General features: G+C 51.3%; 2 gene segments (V, D, J or C); both read left to right on the top strand.

The window, feature by feature from the left end:
• Window positions 1-1,541: 1,541 nt before the first annotated feature.
• On the top strand, window positions 1,542-8,969 carry LOC123347686. The segment is given in 2 exon segments: window positions 1,542-1,640; window positions 8,653-8,969. Coding segments are annotated over 2 exon segments (360 nt in total).
• A 5,896-nt stretch (window positions 8,970-14,865) lies between these two features.
• On the top strand, window positions 14,866-15,724 carry LOC123347685. The segment is given in 2 exon segments: window positions 14,866-14,893; window positions 15,306-15,724. Coding segments are annotated over 2 exon segments (447 nt in total).
• The last annotated feature ends 3,490 nt before the right edge of the window (window positions 15,725-19,214 follow it).

Raw genomic sequence — 19,214 nt, 5'->3', positions numbered from 1 at the left:
CTGGATTTCTTCTTTCCCTCCCAGCTCCCTCGGGCGTGTTCTTCTTCCAGCAAAGTATTTCCAGAAACAGAGTCACAAAGTATTTATTGTACGGATGCCTTGGGTACTTTACTTGCATGTTGGGTGTTTGCAGGTGTCTAATGCGATGTAGGGCTGGTGAAGGACTCAAAAACCAGGAGATTCCTGCAAAGACTCTGGGTTCACTTTCAGCAACTACTGGATGAAGTGGGTTCCTCAGGCTCCGGGGAACGGGCTGCAGTGGTTATTTTATCTGACATCAAGTAGGATACAAGTGAAACGTACAACGCAGACTCAGTCAAAGGGGATTCACCATCTCCAGAGAGAATCCCGACACCCTGCTCTGTTTGCAAATGAGCAGATTGACGACACCGCCCTGTATTACTGAGCTAGAGACAAAATGAGACAAAATCCACCCACAGCCAGACAAACTCCCAGGTGCAGCACAGAGAGAAGTTTTCACTGGCTAACGTTAAGAATAAGATTTCCACGCTCCCTAAGGGAGTTAAATGCACCATTTGAGTTTCTAGCTCCATTAATTGGCTTTGAAATTCCTGTACGTGGCCAGCTGCTAGGCAAGTTCTCATTGCTGGCTCTGCTTGTAATTGTTTCTTTGTCTGTTAATTCAGACAGACCAGAGCAAGACGTCTGTACATACTGAGCAAACTGAACAGCACTTCTTTCAGTCACTCGTTCTAAACCACTTAGGTGACCAGCTTATGCGCCGCAAGCCTGGGAGGCGGGAGAAGTGAAGTAGTGACAGCGTGCTCAGGGTGGAGGTGGAGCAGGGGTGAGCTGTGGGGGGTGTCTGAGGGCGGAGGGTGGGGAGCTGCTGCAGGGGGGACACCTCAGGGTGGAGGGGGGAGCTGCTGCAGGGGGGCGCCTCAGGGCAGGGGCTCGGGCGCAAGATGGAAGTTTCACCTAGGGCGTGAAACATCCTTGCATCAGCCCTGTCCATGGCAGCAAAATGTTGTGCGTAAAAATGGGCAGAAATATTTCATAAAAAGTAAAACCGAAAACACTCCTGAGGATTTTCTCCTCTGATACATAATGCCGGGATTTTCAAAGCCAGGATTGGGTCACAAACCAGACCTGTGAAAACATTGTTAAGTGAGAACCCAGCACTCCTAGGGGGTTTTGGAGATCACAGCTCACCCGTACATTTCACCACAGTACAGTTCTCGTGTTCATAGCTTCGGTTAGTGCATATTTTTTCATACCCTGGGTTATTTCAATCTAGTAACCCAATCTCCTGCATCTTCACTGCATTCCAGCTTCCTGTTTATCTCTAAACTCACACCGAAATCCCATTATTAACAGCATGTTTCCTGCTTTCCTGAACTGGGGCATGAATTCCATTGCAATTGCCCCATCAGTCTGTCACTCTGGGCTCTGAGGTCATTTATTTGCCAAGGTCGGTGCAGCTGCGGTTTATTCAAATGCTTTAGCAACGACCACATGCAAATGAAGGAGAAAAACGTCACGATAAAGGAGAGCGACTGATCCTCACTGGAAATCTGCTGGGCAGCCAGACAGTTTACGGTTGTTGCACCCCACAAGGTGGTTGGGTAGAATTAAAATGACATTTCTGGGGTTCCTTGTCCTTTTGGCAGCCTTCTCGGGTAAGTGGCGTAAACGTACAAGCAGCTAGCTCGGACAGCAGGTGGAGCGTCGGATGGTTTTTTGGCTTAGATAGAATTATTGAGTCCCAGGCTTCTGTGTTTGAATCCTGTTTCTTTAACGTGTCTTGAAATGAGTAATTTAATGTGAAAAGTTACCTAAGGGATCTGGGTGCTAAATTCCTGTTGGTTCTACTGGGAGCTAGGTGTCGAAATCCCTTAGGCATTTGGAAAATCCCAGGCTGAATCTCCATGTGACTCAGTTTCCTATTGGTAAAATAGGGATAACAGCACATCCCTATATGGTAGGGTGTTGTGGGGATAAATTCATAAGTACAAAAGGAGCTCAGAGAATTCTACGGTGGGGGGAGCAATAGAAGGATAAATCTGGGAATAGAAGGGAAAAAAGAGAGAAATTAATCATATTTTTCTTCGTTATTGTTACTCATTTTCAGGTGTCAGCTCCCAGATTCAGCTGACCCAGTCTGGGGCAGAAATCAAGAAGCCTGGAGAGTCTGCGAAGGTGACATGTAAAACCTCTGGCTACACCTTTACCAGCTATTACATTAACTGGGTGCGGCAGGCTCCCAGGAAAGGACTGGAGTGGATCGGATATATTGGCCCCAGTAGTGGTGACACTGGCTATGCCCAGGCCTTCCAGGGGCGATTCACCATCACCAGGGACACCTCCATAAGCACGGCCTATCTGCAGCTGGGCAGCCTGAGAACCGAGGACACGGCCACGTATTACTGTGCTAGGGACACACAGTGACACAAACCACAGCTACAGCCATTCAAAAACCCTCAGTGAGAGAACCCAGGTGTCCTGCTAACACTGCAGCCCTCAGCCACCCCGGGGAATGGTTACCCCTGTGAACAGACTCTGGGTAATTATCCCCAAGTGACTTAGGGTCAATGAAAGCTAATGGGATTTAGAACCTTAAGTGCCTAAATCACCTTTCAGGATATGACTCTGTTCCAGGGACACATTCACATTTAACTGGAGGAGAAGGGGACCAGAACAATCCCAGCCCTTGGAGACGCTGGGTGTGCCAGGAAGAAGCTGTAGGAAACGTGTGTCTGCCACAGGATTGGACCCATTGCCAGGGCGTTGTCCCCCCACTTTCACCCCCAGCTCCGGGAGGGAAGGGAGCCCCGGCTATCGGAATCTGTTAGCGACCCTCGCTGGGAGTGAGAGGAGGAGCCGAAGGACCCACCACACACAGGCTCCTTTAACTCCGTGTGTGGGAGGAGAGAGCCCCGGGGGAAGGGGGGTACCCAGGGAGTGCAGAGTGGGGGAGGGCAGAGTGGGGGAGGAGGGGGTGCTGAAAAGAAAACCAGGTCATTGGTCACCGTATGTGTCCCAGTGCAGAGAGGCAGCCCCAAGAACGATCACACTAACTCTGGGCTCACAGGCTGGGGCTTCCCTTCTCAAAGAGAATTTGGATACTTCAGGAGGATTTTGGCTGCCTCTGTTTTTGGTTGCTCAAGCTGAGACACCCTAAAAGGGACAGATTTATCAAAGGAGCCAAGCATCTGCCATCGGCAAGTCCAGCCCCTGTTAAGAGGTCTCAAGTGGGACATCCCAGAAGAATGTGCCAGTACTGATGTTTTGAGTGTGTGAAGGAAAAATAAAGCTGCGATTTTGAAATCTGCCTAGATTTGGATGGCTACACTCTTAACAATGGATATTAATATCAGTTCGCTCTTTGTACTCTCTTTGTCAAACATTTTGTATTCTCCAGAAGAAAACCATTATCTAGGAGCTAAATACTACAATGCAACAAAAAATACATCTTGTGACGGGCTGGATCACAGAAAACCCCTTGGGAACTTCCAGCTGATGTGTTGAGACGACTTCTGCCCCTGCTTTCCTGCCCTGGCAGCTTGGGACTTCAGTGCCCTGCCTGGTTTGAGCCAGACCCGCTAGCCTGCTGCAAACCCAGACCCAGCTCTGAACCACGGCCCCTAACAGCTGCAGGCTCAATTGAAAGCAGCTTACAGACGTGTTCTTGTCTTTAACACTCAGATGCCCAGCTCCCAAGGGGGTCCAAACCCCAAATAAATCCATTTTACCCTGTATAAAGCTTATACACAAAACAACCAAACGAGAGTCCAGAATGAAACATTTCTACCTTCCAGCCTGGCGGAAACGTGCCCCAAGCAATTTCCTGGTTCCACATTAAGAAGCTGACGCAGGAAGGGAAAGAGGAAGATTGCACAAGAGTTACAAGCAGTTTGTGCAGCTGCATATTTCTGTCTGGATTTGTGTCACTGTGCAGAGGTGGGCTCAGTGGAGACACCAAAGCCAATACCAGAGGGACATCCTGGAGCTGTGCTGACTAAAGCTTTATAGGAGTTCTGGCTACCAGTGCTCTAGGTGCAAGAGAAAAAGGATGGGTCATTTCCCAGGATCCTGTGCTTGTGTGTCAGATGCAAACACCACGGGACAAGGAAAGTCTGAATTCTAAATTCTTTGTTTTGAATGAATATTAAAGAGTCTGTGGAACACCATCCCCCACCCACCCCCAATACACGAGAAAATCCAAATGATAGAAATCGAACTCTCACTGCATTATAAAGCAGTCGGCTCTTTGAATTCCACTGTGCGCACTAGTGGTTGGGCGCCTGGGTTGGGAGTCAGGAGACAGGGATTTTTTTCCTGGCTGTGTCACTCCCCTGTTGCTGGGCAAGTCCCTGCCATGAGCTGTGCCTCTATTTCTCCCTGCCCCCCCCCCTTTCGTTTCTTAGGGTGGGGTTTTCAAACTCCAGTAAAAGATCTGGATTCTCAGTTCTTATTAATCTTGGCAAACAAATCCCTTAAGAAGCTCTTAAAAAAAATTCAGCCTTACATTGTAGAGATCTTTTTGCAAAGGACGGTCTCACAGGCACGAGGCCTTAAACTCACTGGGTTCCTCTTAGTGCTTTTGTAACACAAACAATATTAGCCTGAAACCAGAGGTGAAAGTAAGCCAGTACAGTCTGATACGGTGTACCAGCAAGAACTGATTTAAAGGGCCTGGGGCTCCAGCCGCTGTGGGGAGTCCCGGGCCCTTTAAAGCATCGCTGCAGCACTGCCGTCCCGGGGTAGCAGCGGCAGGGCTCCCGCAGTGATTTAAAGGGCCCAGAGCTCTGTGGTGGCTGGAGCCCCGGGACCTTTAATTCGCCCCTGAGCTCCCAGCCGCCTCTTTAGCTGGTAGCTCCGGGGTGATTTAAAGGCCTCGGGGCTCCCAGCCACAGCCGGAGCCCCAGGGCATTTAAATATTGAAAGGCCACGCCTCTTCCGGGTGAGGCCACGCCTCTTCTGGGTGAGGTCCCACCTGCGCTCAGGACTCTGGCATACCAGTAAGTCCTTTAAGTTACTTTCACCCCTGCCTGAAACCTTTTCTATCAGTGACACAACAGGTGGAAATCCACCATTCAGAGCTCAGTCTTAAGGGCTGAATTCACTTTTTCTCAGGATAGTTTCACAAACCTCATCAACCCAGCACTGCAGCACCTCGAACACGAATTCATCCTCCTAGCCACGAAACCCTGTGATGGGGAGAAGTATCGTTCTCTCCTTTTTACAGGTGGAAAACAGCCGCACTAGGGCCCAGGTTTTACCCGGTATCTCGGTATTGGAAGATGGGATTCAGACTCCTACATCAATTAGGCATTTCAAGCCTCAGCACAGCTATGCCTGAACACCTTCAGAAATCTAGGCCTAATGGTATTCAGGTTCCCAAAGAATCAGATCAGCCCTTCAAGGGGTTTTCAGAATCAGCTGGGTGCCTGACTCCCATAGATTTCAATAGAAGTTAGGTACTTAGCAGGATGTTAAGAGCACCTAGGCACCTATCTATTTAATAGCCAGGCCCCAATATAGAAAGGCTGGGATGGGCAGATGACCTCAGATTTAGGTGTCCAGATTGCACTAAAACAACAACAAAAGAAATCAGTGGTCGTAACCCCTCTGGGTCGCTTTCTTAGAGTCAGAGCCTTAAGAGCCTAGTCTGAGCTTCCGCATAGCAGGCCAGAGGATTTTACCAGTTTGAGACTCTCAGCCCGTCTGATCCCAAGTGATTTCTCACTGCAATTTATGCTTTTTCCAATCAACTTTCACCAAAATCACTACACCGCTGTTAAACCTTTGAGGTTGACGTGCCAGACTCTCTGTGGGTTGCTTTAGCTCAGCTGTTCTATTTCAAGCTTTAGTTGATAAAGGTGTGAATTAAACAAACACTCACAGGAAAACAAATATACGTATAGACCAACCCTACGTCTAGTGCTTTAACCACAGCCCATCCAGTGGCTCTTTATACACCTCAAACAAGCCATGAGGCAAATTCAGGAGGAAGCCGCCTGTTTAAAGCCAAGGTGCCTAGAGACCCTTCCAGACTACAGCCCTTTCTGCAGCCCCTGGGTCTAGTTCTCTCCATTCGCCATCATACTCTCCCCATGGAGATCTCTTCTCTTGCTCTCTGCTCTCTCAGGTGAGTTCCTGTTCCCTGGAGTTATATATATAACAGGGGCGGCTCCAGGAATCCGGCCGCCCCAAGCAGGGTGGCATGCCGCAGGGGTCGTGCTGCCGGTCGCTGGTCCCGCGGCTCCGGGGGACCTCTTGCAGACGTGCCTGCGGAGGTTCCGCTGGTCCCGCGGCTCCGGTGGAGCTTCCGCAGGCATGTCTGTGGGAGGTCCACCCGAGATGCGGGACCAGCGGACCCTCTGCAGTCATGCCTGCGGGAGGTCCACCGGAGCTGCCTGCCGCCAAAATGCTGCCACACACACGCGCTTGGCGCGCTGGGGTCTGGAGCCGGCCCTGATCAATAAACAGTTACATTCTATATTGTACTATGCACTGGGTACATTACTGGCATGTTTGGTGTTCACAGGGGTCCGGTGTGATGTGGTGCTAGAGGAATCTGATGGTGGACTCAGAAAATCAGGGGAGTCCCTAAAACTTTCTTGCAAAGCCTCCGGAAAGGCTGCCACTTGCTCACAATTAAGAATGAGATTTTTCCAAGACTTATCAGGTGTTCACAAACTTCATTGCACCGGGACCCCCATCTGACAACAAAAATGACGACATGACCCAGGAGACGGGACCAAAACCTGAGCCCACTGGAGCCCAGCCGCACTGGGCATGGGGGGCGGGGCGCAAAGCCGGAGCCCGAGGTCTTCAGCCCCGGGCAGGGGGCCTGTAATCTGAGCCCTGCCACTCAGGGCTAAAGCCGAAATCTGACCCCTGCCACCCCTCGGGCTCCAGCTTCGGCCCCGGGGGGTGGGGATTGGGCTGCTGCTTCAGCCCTGGGATATGGCCCTGGGCACCAGGAAGCCTAACGCCAGCCCTGGCAACCCACTTTGGGGTCCCAAAACACAGTTTGAGAACCACTGACTTAGATGCACAATTTGCAATTTCAGATCACTTTGGTGGCTTTGAAATTCTTAGCCTACTTGGCCAACTACAAGCAAGTTGGCATTCTTGGTAACACTTGGCATTGCTTTGTTTTTCGGTGAATTGGTAGGACGCGCACAGACATTCCTACATACTTACTACATCCAACAGGACTCCCTACTTTGGAGGGCCGGGTCAGGACATTACAAGCATCTAGTCTCACCTCCGGTTTATGGATAACACATACCTATAACATCATAACACCTGCTAATGGACTGTCCCTATCAAACCTTCTCATTGACTTCACACCCATCCTTCTTAGTGCAGCAAGCTTCCAGATAATAGCAGTGAAAGGTGCTTTGGAGAGAAATGTATTGTGAATAGGCAAACAGATGGACTTTTTGTAGTTCAGTAAAAATCCCTGTAAATAGTTCTAACACCAAATCAGCCTTCAGCAAAAAATCCCTTCCCACCCACCCCCGTCCCGCAACCCCTCCCCTCCCATGGCTTAGAGGAGACAAAAATGACCAAGTGCCATTAACCTAAAGGAAGAAAAAGGGGAAATATTTTCTCTGTTTATCAGACCCACATGGCGGCAGCCCATGTTCGATTATGAAGCATTTCTTCCCAAAGACCGAACCCGGGAACAAGCACAAGGAATTATTGTCCCCAGCACCGAAGGCTGGAATTGTGAAAGTGAGGGTTTGCCCACAAAAGATTCCTGCTGATTTGAACGGTGGGAGTACCCAGCGCTCCTCGGAGGTTTGGGAAATCACAGCTCTCATACATATTTCAACACTGAGAAGCGCTAGTGTTTATACTTTTATTAATTCTATGTTATTTCAGTTTTATATCCACTGGATATTACCTTTCCATTCCCAATATTAGGCACCTTAACACACCAGTTTACCAGTAACTTTAAGCTCATAGTGACATCCCCCCTGATGTCAAAATGGCTATAGTGCTTTCCTGGATTGAGGACCAAATTGCATTAACATGCTCTAGTATCCTCCATGACTGGGTCCCTCTAAACTCTGAGGTCATTTATTTGTGAAGGTGGATGAAGCTGAGGTTTAGTCAAATGTTTAGCAACACCCACATGCAAATGAAGTAGGAAAACTGAGTGATAAAGGAGAGCAGGCAACCCTCACCGAAGAGCTGCCAGCAGAGGAAGGGTTACTGCTTTGCAGCCCCCCAGGTTGTTGTGGAGAATGAAAATGATCTGTCTGGGGTTCATCTTTTTGGCAGCTTTCTCAGGTGAGTGGATGAACCCACAGGTGTCTGGTTAGGACAGCTGGGCTAGGGCAGGGAAGATGGTTTTAAGGCAAAGACGTAGCAATGGGATTCAGGGATTCTAGATTCAAAATCCTAATTCTGAACAAATCACAGTGTGGAATTTTAAAGCCACCTAGTGGATTTGGGTACCCAAATTTCCTTAAGATTTAATGGGAAGTAGGTGTCAAAACCCCTTAAACGTGGGGATAACGGTACTTCCCTACTTCACAGGAGGGTGGTGCAAATAAATTAATTAGAAGATCAGAAACTGCTGTGAGGAAGGCAACAGAAGGATTTGGATACACCTGGGAAGAGGAGGAAAACAATGGAATTAACTGGATTTTTATTGTTTTTTATTGACAGGAGTCAGCTCCCAGATCCAGCTGACCCAGTCTGGGGCAGAAATCAAGAAGCCTGGAGAGTCTGCGAAGGTGACATGTAAAACCTCTGGCTACACCTTTACCAGCTATTACATTAACTGGGTGCGGCAGGCTCCCGGGAAAGCACTGGAGTGGATCGGGTATATTAATCCTAGTGATGGTGGCACTAGATATGCCCAGGCCTTCCAGGGGCGATTCACCATCACCAGGGACACCTCCATAAGCACGGCCTATCTGCAGCTGGGCAGCCTGAGAACCGAGGACACGGCCACGTATTACTGTGCTAGATACACACAGTGACACAAACCACAGCTACAGCCATTCAAAAACCCCCAGTGAGAGAACCCAGGTATCCGGAGAACACTGGAGCCTTTAGTCACCCCAGAGAGCGTTTGCCCATGTAAACACACAGGGGGTAATTCCTCCCAAAACTTCTTAGGCTCCTAACTCGCTTACACCTCATTGTCAGTAATTTTTTCTCCTGTCTCCTAAGTCGCTTCTCAAATATGAATTAGGCTCCTGTGACACAGTCATTTGTCACAGCAGCAAAACAGTCCCGGGCGAATGGCCTAAGCACCAGGTTATGGGGTATTCTGGAGAGGGGTCTTACAATCTCTCCTGTTCATGCTGTTCCACCGTGAATAAATTAACACTCATTTTGTCTAAAAGAGAATGGGATGTGCTGGGGGTGTCTGTACCCCAAATGTCACCCTCTCCTTGACAGTGGAAGATATGGGCTCAAATCTCTGCTCCCACATCAGGCTGGGGTAGGGGGGAGGGGAGAAGAGAACTGGATCTGCCATGTCCCAGGCAAGTGCTCTAACCACTAGGCTAAAAGCTAAGGGAAGCACCAACGAATCCTTCTCTGGCACAAGGGGTCTTGAGCGTGTTTTTGTACGTAAACAGCTGGGGCCACCTGACTCCAGGAGGGGCCTGAGAATCCCAACTGGAGTTAGGCACCTAACTCCCTTGAACAGGTGGGACTTAGGACCCAACCCCTTATCAGCATTTCCTAGGTGGTAGGTCAGGCAGATCCCCACTCATTGTGCTGGCTTCTGCAGATCCCCCTATCAAGCCCCTAACTCTCCTCTACACATGCATGTTACCTGTAGGGCGGCCCCCCCTGCCTGGATGGGGAGTTCTCCTCTCACACCCCTCTGCTGGCTCCTTCTCAGCCACAGGGGCCAGTCCCAGCCAGTGTCTTCTCCAGGGTCTCCCACTGGGCCTCCTGGGTCTCAGCCCATCACACAACAGGTCAGTCCCTTCCAGAGGGCAGCTCTGAACCAAGGGTCCTTTCCCTCTCCTGGGCTTCACTTCAGTCCCTCCCCTTGGTGAGGGTACTGGGCCCCTGGGCTCCTCCTTCAGGGAGTCCATATGCCACTTAAACCAGCCTTCCACCCAGGGCCGCCCAGAGGATTCCGGGGGCCTGGGGTCTTCAGCGGCGGGGGGCCCCCCGCTTCAGCAGTAATTCGACGGCGGGGGGTCCTTCTGCTCTGGGACCCGCCACAGGGACCTCCCCGCCGCTGAATTACCACCGAAGCGGGGCCCGCCGCCGAAGTGCAGCCGGGTCTTCGGCGGTAATTTGGTGGCGGGGGGGAGGGGGTCCACAGGTCTTCAGGGCACTTCGGCGGCAGGTCCCAGAGCGGAAGGACCCCCCACCGCCGAATTACCACCGAAGACCCAGCTGCACTTTGGCGGTGGGCCCCGCTTCGGCAGTAATTCGGGGGTTCTTCCGCCCCGCAGTGGAAGGACCCCCCGCCAGCGAAGACCGGGAGCGAAGAAGCTTCGGGGCCCAGGGCCCACAAGAGTTTTCTGGGGCCCCAGGAGCGAGTGAAGGACCCCGAAAAACTCTCATGGGGGCCCCTGCTGGGCCCCAGGGCTAATTGCCCCACTTGCCCCCCCCCCCCCCCCGGGCAGCCCTGCTTCCACCCTTCATGAGCTTCTAGCTCAATCCTCACAAACCCTTCCCTCACAGGGCCCCAGCACAGGAGTTCACCCCACTGCCATAGCTCTGCTTTCTGGCCACAGCCTGTCCCACACTAACTAAACCTTCCTCCAGCAACTCTGCCTGGATCCCCTCCCGCTAGGCCTCTCCCCACTACTGAGCTCCCCGCTCTATTGGAGCAATGCTCAGCCTCCCTCCCCAGCACGGCTGGGCTCAGGGACTGGGCTAATGAACCCCCATTACACCCAGCTGGGGTCACTAATGAGCTCCTATGTTCCCAGCTCCCCCATGTGGCTGAGGAATAGCTGCCGAGTCAGGGGCCAGGCAGAGCCCAGCTTGCCTCAAAAGGCCCCTCAGCCCGTGACATCTGCCCAGGTGTTTCATAGGGGCCGGAGATGCCTAGCTCAGGGGGTGGGATTGCCCTGGGTGGCAGGGCCTTACAGGTAGGCACGCCAGGCCTCAGCCTAACTCCCCTCGGTGGGTCTAGCACCCAAAGAGGCAGACAGGCTCTTACTGGGATGTTCAGGTCATTGAGCCTGTAGCTATGTGAGGACTCCCTGGCCTGGCACCTCCTGCTGGTCATCTTGGGAATTAGCTCTGCAGCATACAGAGCGCCTCCTCCTGGCCGGTGTCTCACCTGCTGCTGGCCCCATGTCCCTCCCGGTGCCCCTTTACCTCAGGGTTCTGCCCCCCCAACAGTACCCCACAATCTGGGTCTCCCCTCCCAGGGAACCCCCAACCCTCTATCCCCACCTTGCCTCAGTGGGTACTGCCAGTCACCATCTAGCCCCAGCTCACTGGGGCAGACGGCAGCCTGTCATGGCCACTCATCATCAGCCAGGGGGAGGGCTGGCACTTCCATTTAGGCGACCTAGGCGGTTGCCTAGGGCACCAGGATTTGGGTGGGGGGGCGGCATTTTGCTCCGGTGGACCTCCTGCAGACGTGCCTGCAGAGGGTCCGCTGGTCCCGCGGCTCCGGTGGAGCATCCACAGGCATGCCTGTGGCAGGTCCACCGGAGCCGCGGGACCGGCGAGCCACCGTGCTTGGGGCAGCAAAACGGCTAGAGCCAGTCCTGGACACGGGGGTTGAACCTGCTGCCTCTGCCTAACCCTGGGCGGCACCTTTGCAACCCCAGTACCTGTTTTGGCCTTTGGCCAGGCCTGCAGCCTGGGGATTCGCGGGGCTGGAGCTCCCAGCTCCTCATGCCTTTCCCCAGCACTGCTCTAGCTCCAGTACCCTTCTCTCAGGCAGCCACGTCCTTCTCTCCCAAGAGCTAGAGAGAGACTGGCTCAGCTGCTGGTTCACAGCCCTTTCACAGGGCCAGCTGTGGCTGCTTCCCCCGTCAGCCTAGCCTTTACTCAGCCCCAGGCCTCGCCAAGGGTTGGCTTCTAACCCTTTCAGCACCGGAGCGGGGTGACGGCCCCGCTACAGAGCAAATGGTCCTAAATGATTTAGGTGCACACAGGTCCTATCGAAAGTCAAATCTCACCATGAACTTTCACCCAAACATCTAACCTGATGTTAGAGCTTGATGATTTCAGTGCCTGTCTGGGTGTGTGTCCCGCATTCCCAATTCAGAGTGTGTCCTGCTTCAATCTTACTGCACTTTTGGGAGGTGTGAATTCAACAGAGGATGTCGTTATTTCGCTGTGTTTGTGAGCCAGCCAGCCCTGGCTCCAGAGCTTCAACCACAAGCCCATCCAGTCCCTCTTTGTGTGCTTGAAACAAAATCCTGCAAATCCAGGCTTCTGTTTGAAGCCTGAGCTCCTACACAAACTTTCCAAACTACCTCCCCCTTTCTGCAGCCCCGAATCTATTCCTCTTCATTCATCACCATTACCAGGAGCAACTGCTCTGGATTTCTTCTTTTACTCCTAGCTCCCTCAGGCGTGTTCTTCTTCCAGCAAAATATTTCCAGAAACAGAGTCACAAAGTATTTATTGTACGGATGCCTTGGGTGCATTACTTGCATGTTGGGTGTTTGCAGGTGTCTAATGTGATGTAGGGCTGGTGAAGGACTCAGAAAACCAGGAGACTCCTGCAAAGACTCTGGGTTCACTTTCAGCAGCTACTGGATGAAGTGGGTTCCTCAGGCTCCGGGGAACGGGCTGCAGTGGTTATTTTATCTGACATCAAGTAGGATACAAGTGAAACGTACAGCGCAGACTCAGTCAAAGGGGATTCACCATCTCCAGGGAGAATCCCGACACCCTGCTCTGTTTGCAAATGAGCAGATTGACGACACCGCCCTGTATTACTGAGCTAGAGACAAAATGAGGCGAAATCCACCCACAGCCAGACAAACTCCCAGGCGCAGCACAGAGAGAAGTTTTCACTGGCTAACGTTAAGAATAAGATTTCCACGCTCCCTAAGGGAGTTAAATGCACCATTTGAGTTTCCAGCTCCATTAATTAGCTTTGAAATTCCCGTACGTGGCCAGCTGCTAGGCAATTTCTCATTGCTGGCTATGCTTGTAATTGCCTTCTTTGTCTGTTCATTCAGAGCAAGACGTCTGTACATACAGAGCAAACTGAACAGGACTTCTTTCAGTCACTCGTTCTAAACTGAGAAATGAACATCTCGTCCGATCCCCTTGTCACAGAGTGTGGGGGAGTCCGGCCCTGCACCCCTCCTCCTGGGACTCACAGTGACTCTCAGCCAGCCAGTAAAACAGAAGGTTTATTTGACAACAGGAATGCAGGCTACAGCAGAGCTTGTAGGCACCACCAGGCAGGGGCGGCTCTAGAGCCCAGCGGGGCAAGCACCCGCCTGGGGCGGCCCTTTCCCAGGGGGGGCAGCCTGCGGGAGGTCTACCGGAGCCCGGGGACGACCGGACCTGCCGCAGGCATGACTGCGGACGGTTTGCTGGTCCCGCGGCTCGGCTGGACCTCCCGCAGGCATGACTGCGGCAGCTCAACCGGAGCCGCCGGACCAGCGAACCGCCCACAGCTGCGGGAGGTCCAGCTGAGCCGCGCGACCAGCGGACCCTCTGCAGTCATGCCCGCAGGAGGTCCGCTGCTTCTGCGGCTCGGGGGCGCCTCCCGGGCATGATTGCTTGGGGTGGCCAAATTTGTAGAGCCGCCCCTGCCACCAGGACCCCTCAAACTGGTCCTTCTGGGGGTTCAGGGAGCTTAGATCCCAGCTTGGGATTCCCGGCATTCACCCACCCAGCCCAAAACCGAAACTGAAAAGCCCTCTCCAGCAGGCAAAGGTGTTGACTCCCCCTCCCCCCTGCCTGGCTCAGGTTTCAGGCTCAGGTCCTGTCCATCACCTACAGTCATCCCCTGCATTCCCATTCACTGTGCAGACAGATAAAACCTTCTTCCTCTGCTGCTGTGACAAGGATGACTCTGGGATCCTAGCCTGCCAGATCACAGAGGTGACAGACACATAAACCAGGGGGAGAGGGAAAGAGAAAAATGTGACTTTTACAGAGAGATTTTCCAGGGTTTAATATAAATCTCCAGAGTCACATTCAAAATCTAAGTCACCATTCAAAGAACAAAAGGCGGCTATTTTCTGGCTGACAAGACACAAAACACTCTCCAGCATTTAATAAAGCTAAAGCGAGGTCCGTGGCAGCAAATGTCATGTGTGAGAATGGGGAGAAATATTTCATAAACACTGACCCCAGAAACACTCCTGAGGGTTTTCTCCTCCGGTACATAAGGCCAGGATCTTCAAAGCCAGGATTGGGTCACAAACCGAGCCTGTGAAAACATTGGGAAGTGAGAACCCAGCTCTCCTAGGGGGTTCTGGAAATCACAGCTCACCCGCACATTCCACCACAGTACAGTTCTCGTGTTCATAGCTTCGGTTAGTGAATATTTTTTCATTCCCTGGGTTATTTCATTCTAGTAACCCAATCTCCTGCATCTTCACATTCCAGCTTCCCGTTTATCTCTAAACTCACACCGAAATCCCATTGTTAACAGCGTGTTTCCTGCTTTCCTGAACTGGGCCATGAATTCCCTGCAATAGCCCCATCAGTCTGTCACTCTGGGCTCTGAGGTCATTTATTTGCCAAGGTCGGTGCAGCTGAGGTTTATTCAAATGCTTTAGCAATGACCACATGCAAATGAAGCAGAAAAACTTCCTGATAAAGGAGAGCGACTGATCCTCACTGGAAATCTGCTGGGCAGCCGGACAGTTTACGGTTGTTGCACCCCACAAGGTGGTTGGGTAGAATTAAAATGATATTTCTGGGGTTCCTTGTCCTTTTGGCAGCGTTCTCTGGTAAGTGGCGTAAATGTACAAGCAGCTAGCTCGGACAGCAGGTGGAGCGTCAGATGGTTTTATGGCTAAGATAGAATTATTGGGTCCCAGTCTTCTGTGTTTGAATCCTGTTTCTTTCACATGTGACTTGAAACCAGTCATTTAATATGAAAATTACCTAAGGGATCTGGGTGCTAAATTCCTGTTGGTTTTACTGGGAGCTAGGTGTCAAAATCCCTTAGGCAATTGGAAAATCCCAGGCTGAATATCTGTGTGACTCAGTTTCCCATTGGTAAAATGTGGATAACAGCACATCCCAATGTGGTAGGGTGTTGTGGGGATAAATTCATAAGTACACAAGGAGCTCAGAGAATTCTATGGTGGGGGGAGCAATAGAAAGATAAATCTGGGAAGAGAAGGGAAAAAAGAGAGAAATTAATCATATTTTTCTTCTTCATTGCTACTCATTTTCAGGTGTCAGCTCCCAGATCCAGCTGACCCAGTCTGGGGCAGAAATCAAGAAGCCTGGAGAGTCTGCGAAGGTGACATGTAAAACCTCCGGCTACACCTTTACCAGCTACAACATTGACTGGTTTCGGCAGGCTCCCGGGAAAGCCTTGGAGTGGATCGGAGATATTAATCCCAGCAGTGGCGGCACTGGCTATGCCCAGGCCTTCCAGGGGCGATTCACCATCACCAGGGACACCTCCATAAGCACGGCCTATCTGCAGCTGGGCAGCCTGAGAACCGAGGACACGGCCACGTATTACTGTGCTAGGGACACAGTGACACAAACCACAGCTACTGCCATTCAAAAACCCTCAGTGAGAGAATCCAGGTGTCCTGCTAACACTGCAGCCCTCAGTCACCCTGGGGAATGGTTACCCCTGTGAACAGACTCTGGGTAATTATCCCCAAGTGACTTAGGGTCAGTGAAAGCTAATGGGATTTGACCCTTAAGTGCCTAAATCACTTTTCAAGATATGACTCTGTTCCCGGGACACAGTCAAATTTAACTGGAGGAGAAGGGGCCAGAACCATCCCAGCCCTTGGAGACGCTGGGTGTGCCAGGAAGAAGCTGTAGGAAATGTGTGTCCAGGGCCGGCTCTAGGCACCAGCAAACCAAGCAGGTGCTTGGGTGGCACATTTTCAGGGGCATTCTGGCCACCTTTTTCTTTTAATTATTGGGGTGGCAAAAGCCTAGAGCCGGCCCTGGCGGCAGCAGCGCGTCCTGCGCAGGGGGCACCCTGGGGTCACTGCGGTTTGCGTGGGGGAGCAGCGCCTGCACCTTGTGGCCCGGCAGGTGGAATGAAGGATACTGCTCTGGTAGAAATGTGCTACTTACCATGTACTGAGCATGCTCAGTTCATCTGCTGAAGCCACTGCCCTTCCCTTGCCCGTATACACGTAGGATTCTGCTGACAGCCTTTGACAGGGCTTAAAAAGTGGCGCAGGGGGCGAATCAGGGGGGGAGGGTCTGAGCAGGGGGAGGAAATTGACTCTTCTGGGGGGGGCCAAGCAGCTGGAGGCAGCGCTAGGAGAGGGGCTAAAGGGTAAAATCAGGAATGGGGGGAGGGGCGGAGTTAAGCCCAGGAGGGAGGTGCTGGCAGAGGGTGGCAGAGGGAAAACCCGGCACAGGCCGGGGCAGAGGGGGCAGCAGTTACCCCACTGGCACTGGGATCCCACTGCCTGGCAAAATAGCTGGGGGGGGGGGCAGAGGCTTTTTTATTTGAGCAAAGTGGCTTTTTTGTGTGTTCACATGAACTGAGCATGCTCAGTAACAGCTGCTGAAGGCAGTGCCCTTCTCCCTGCCCTTATTGGCCGTGGAAATCTGCTGACGGCTATTTAGAGGGGTTAAAACGGGGCAAAGGGGGCGAATCGGAGCAGGGGGGTGCCCCGGGTCTGAGCAGGAGATTGAATTGTCTGGGGATTAGCTCCGAGCACTGGGAGCCGAGCCTGTCCACACTAGCACTTTAAAGCGCTCCAACTTGCTGTGCTGGGGGGGGGCGGGGTTCACACCCCGGAGCCAGCAAGTCAGAGCGCTTTCACTGGCCAGTGTAGACAATCCCTGAGACTTAATTCAGTGAAACATTTGACACAGATCCCCTCAGAACCAAAGAATCCCCCATCACTGTATCCGAGTGCACAGTGTCTCCCAGCACTTTCCCAAGTTGCTTTATCTGCTGCTGGCATTCCCTGGATTTTTTATTCTAGTTTTTTCTTCTCGTTTTTAGAGCAGATGTTTATTCTGTTGGATCATCGGACTTCCACCCTGACTGAATGTCTGGTCTAGTGTCAAAACTTTGTTTTGAGTCAATCCACCAATGGTAGAAATATTGGTGGTCAGACCAATAGTTCACCTAATCTAGTATCCTGTCTTGTGACAGTGGCCAATGCCAGGGACTTCTAAGGGAATGATCAGACCAGGCAGTGACTCACTGAACCATCCCATTGTCCACTCCCAGCATCTGGCAGTCAAAGGACGGTTTAGGGACATCCAGAGCATGGGCCTGAATCCCTGGTTATCTTGGCTAATAGCCAGTCTACTTATCCTGAGGGACTGAGCTAATTCTTTGTTAAACCCACTCATAGTTTTTCCTTTCAAAATCTAATGAACACACATCTACAGCCCCAAGATACCTTGACAACCACAAGAATTGTAAAATCGTGAGTTATGCACCCTCGAGTCAAGACATTGTAATAAATAAATGAGATCTTTTTTGTGCCTCTTTGGTCCTGAGCCCGTAGGGTGCAGTAAGGCCAGCTCCAGTGCCTTGAGCCGAAACACTGGAATGAATCGTAGTCTGCCCTCACACTCCCAAACATTTCATAGACCTGGGGCCATATCTACAGTTTAAGTGTGGGTTAACTCACGTTATGTCACCATAGAGTCACTACGGTTACTATGTCACTGGTGTGCATGCCTCCTGGACTCCTTGCCTCAGCAGCCGTGAGCACTTGTATAGATTCAGAGTGAGGTGCACCATGAATAGATCTCCCACTGTCCACCACAAGGCTAACAGGTCCGGCCCTTCGCAGCTCTCAGGAACTGCTAATGGTAAGAATTCACTACCCGCAGCAGCAAGAGGTCCAACTTTGCTAAAAAAAAGGCCATGGGATGTAGCTGATTCCTACAGAGGAATCAGCTTCATCACATTGCAGTGTTACAGGTAGCACATCCCTATAGTTTGCAGTTTCATACACATATGTGTGTGTGAAAATACTACCTGTAGGACCGTGCTACCCACAGCAGCGAAAGGTACAACTCTGCTAAAAAGGGTATTTCAAGCAGTCACATGTAAATCCAACCTGGTAGCTTTCTTTAACAGTGTAACGAGCCTACAAGCAGTACTTGTGGTATATCTTGCCTTCAGTAAGGCTTTTGATACTGTCTTCCATGACCTTCTGATAAACTATGGAAATGAAACCTAGATGGACATAACAATAAATAAGATGGGCATAACAAGTGGGGTTCCGCAGGGATCAGCTCTGGATGTTTCTATTCAAAATCTTAATGACTGAGATAATGGCAGAAATATGATAACTGTTTTCAAGCTTTCAAGCATGTACAAATAAAGTAGCATCTTTTTACAGAAACTGTTTCTTACAAGTGTGGCTCCCACTGAATAAGACAGGGCCCCTTACTCCTCTGATCCTTCTGTGAAAGTCCCACCATAAATTAAATGTAGAATTAAGATTTGCTCTAGATTTAGAGTTCGAGTTAAGGTTTAAGATCCCTAATAGGGTTAAATTTAGAGTTTAGATTCGTGGAGAGGGAGACACTGGATCTGATTGCTGTGTGGAGGGAAGGGTTTGTATAGGCAGAGCTCTGGACCAGCAAAAGAACCGCTGAGATCTATGCCAAAATCACACAGGGCATGGTGGATAAAGGCTGCACCAGGGACACAGAGCAATGCTGCGTGAAAGTAAAAGAGCTTAGACAAGCCGACCACAGGACAAGCTGGCGAACAGCCGCTCTGGTTCTGAGCCACAGACATGGGAGGCTGATGACATGCAGCCATAGCCACCCTCATGAGGCAATGGGACCCCAGCCCAGCATTCCAGTCTGCTGCAGGGACTGTGGGATAGTGCACCACTCCTTGAGTCGATGCAACCCCTGGCAGTGAGGATGTGCTCCGTCGGTCACAGCCACCTAGTGGGGAGCTGCAAAATCGGATTTGTTAAATCGGATGCTTAAAGTCAAATAAAATAAATTGACCTAATGTTGTAGTGTAGACATGCCCTTATCAGCCACACAAAGTAACTGAGTTCCTTCTAGGAAATAATGAATGTGTCTTATAAGGAGCGGAATATGCAAATGGGCGTGAGAGTTTCCTGTTTAAATCTGACTCCCTCACTTGCACGGCTGCACCCGACAGACAA

The sequence above is a fragment of the Mauremys mutica genome, chromosome 13, assembly GCF_020497125.1.
Source record: "Mauremys mutica isolate MM-2020 ecotype Southern chromosome 13, ASM2049712v1, whole genome shotgun sequence".
Classification (NCBI taxonomy): domain Eukaryota; kingdom Metazoa; phylum Chordata; order Testudines; family Geoemydidae; genus Mauremys; species Mauremys mutica.
Note: the sequence above shows the minus strand (reverse complement) of the source record. Positions and strands in the feature narration are given on the sequence as shown.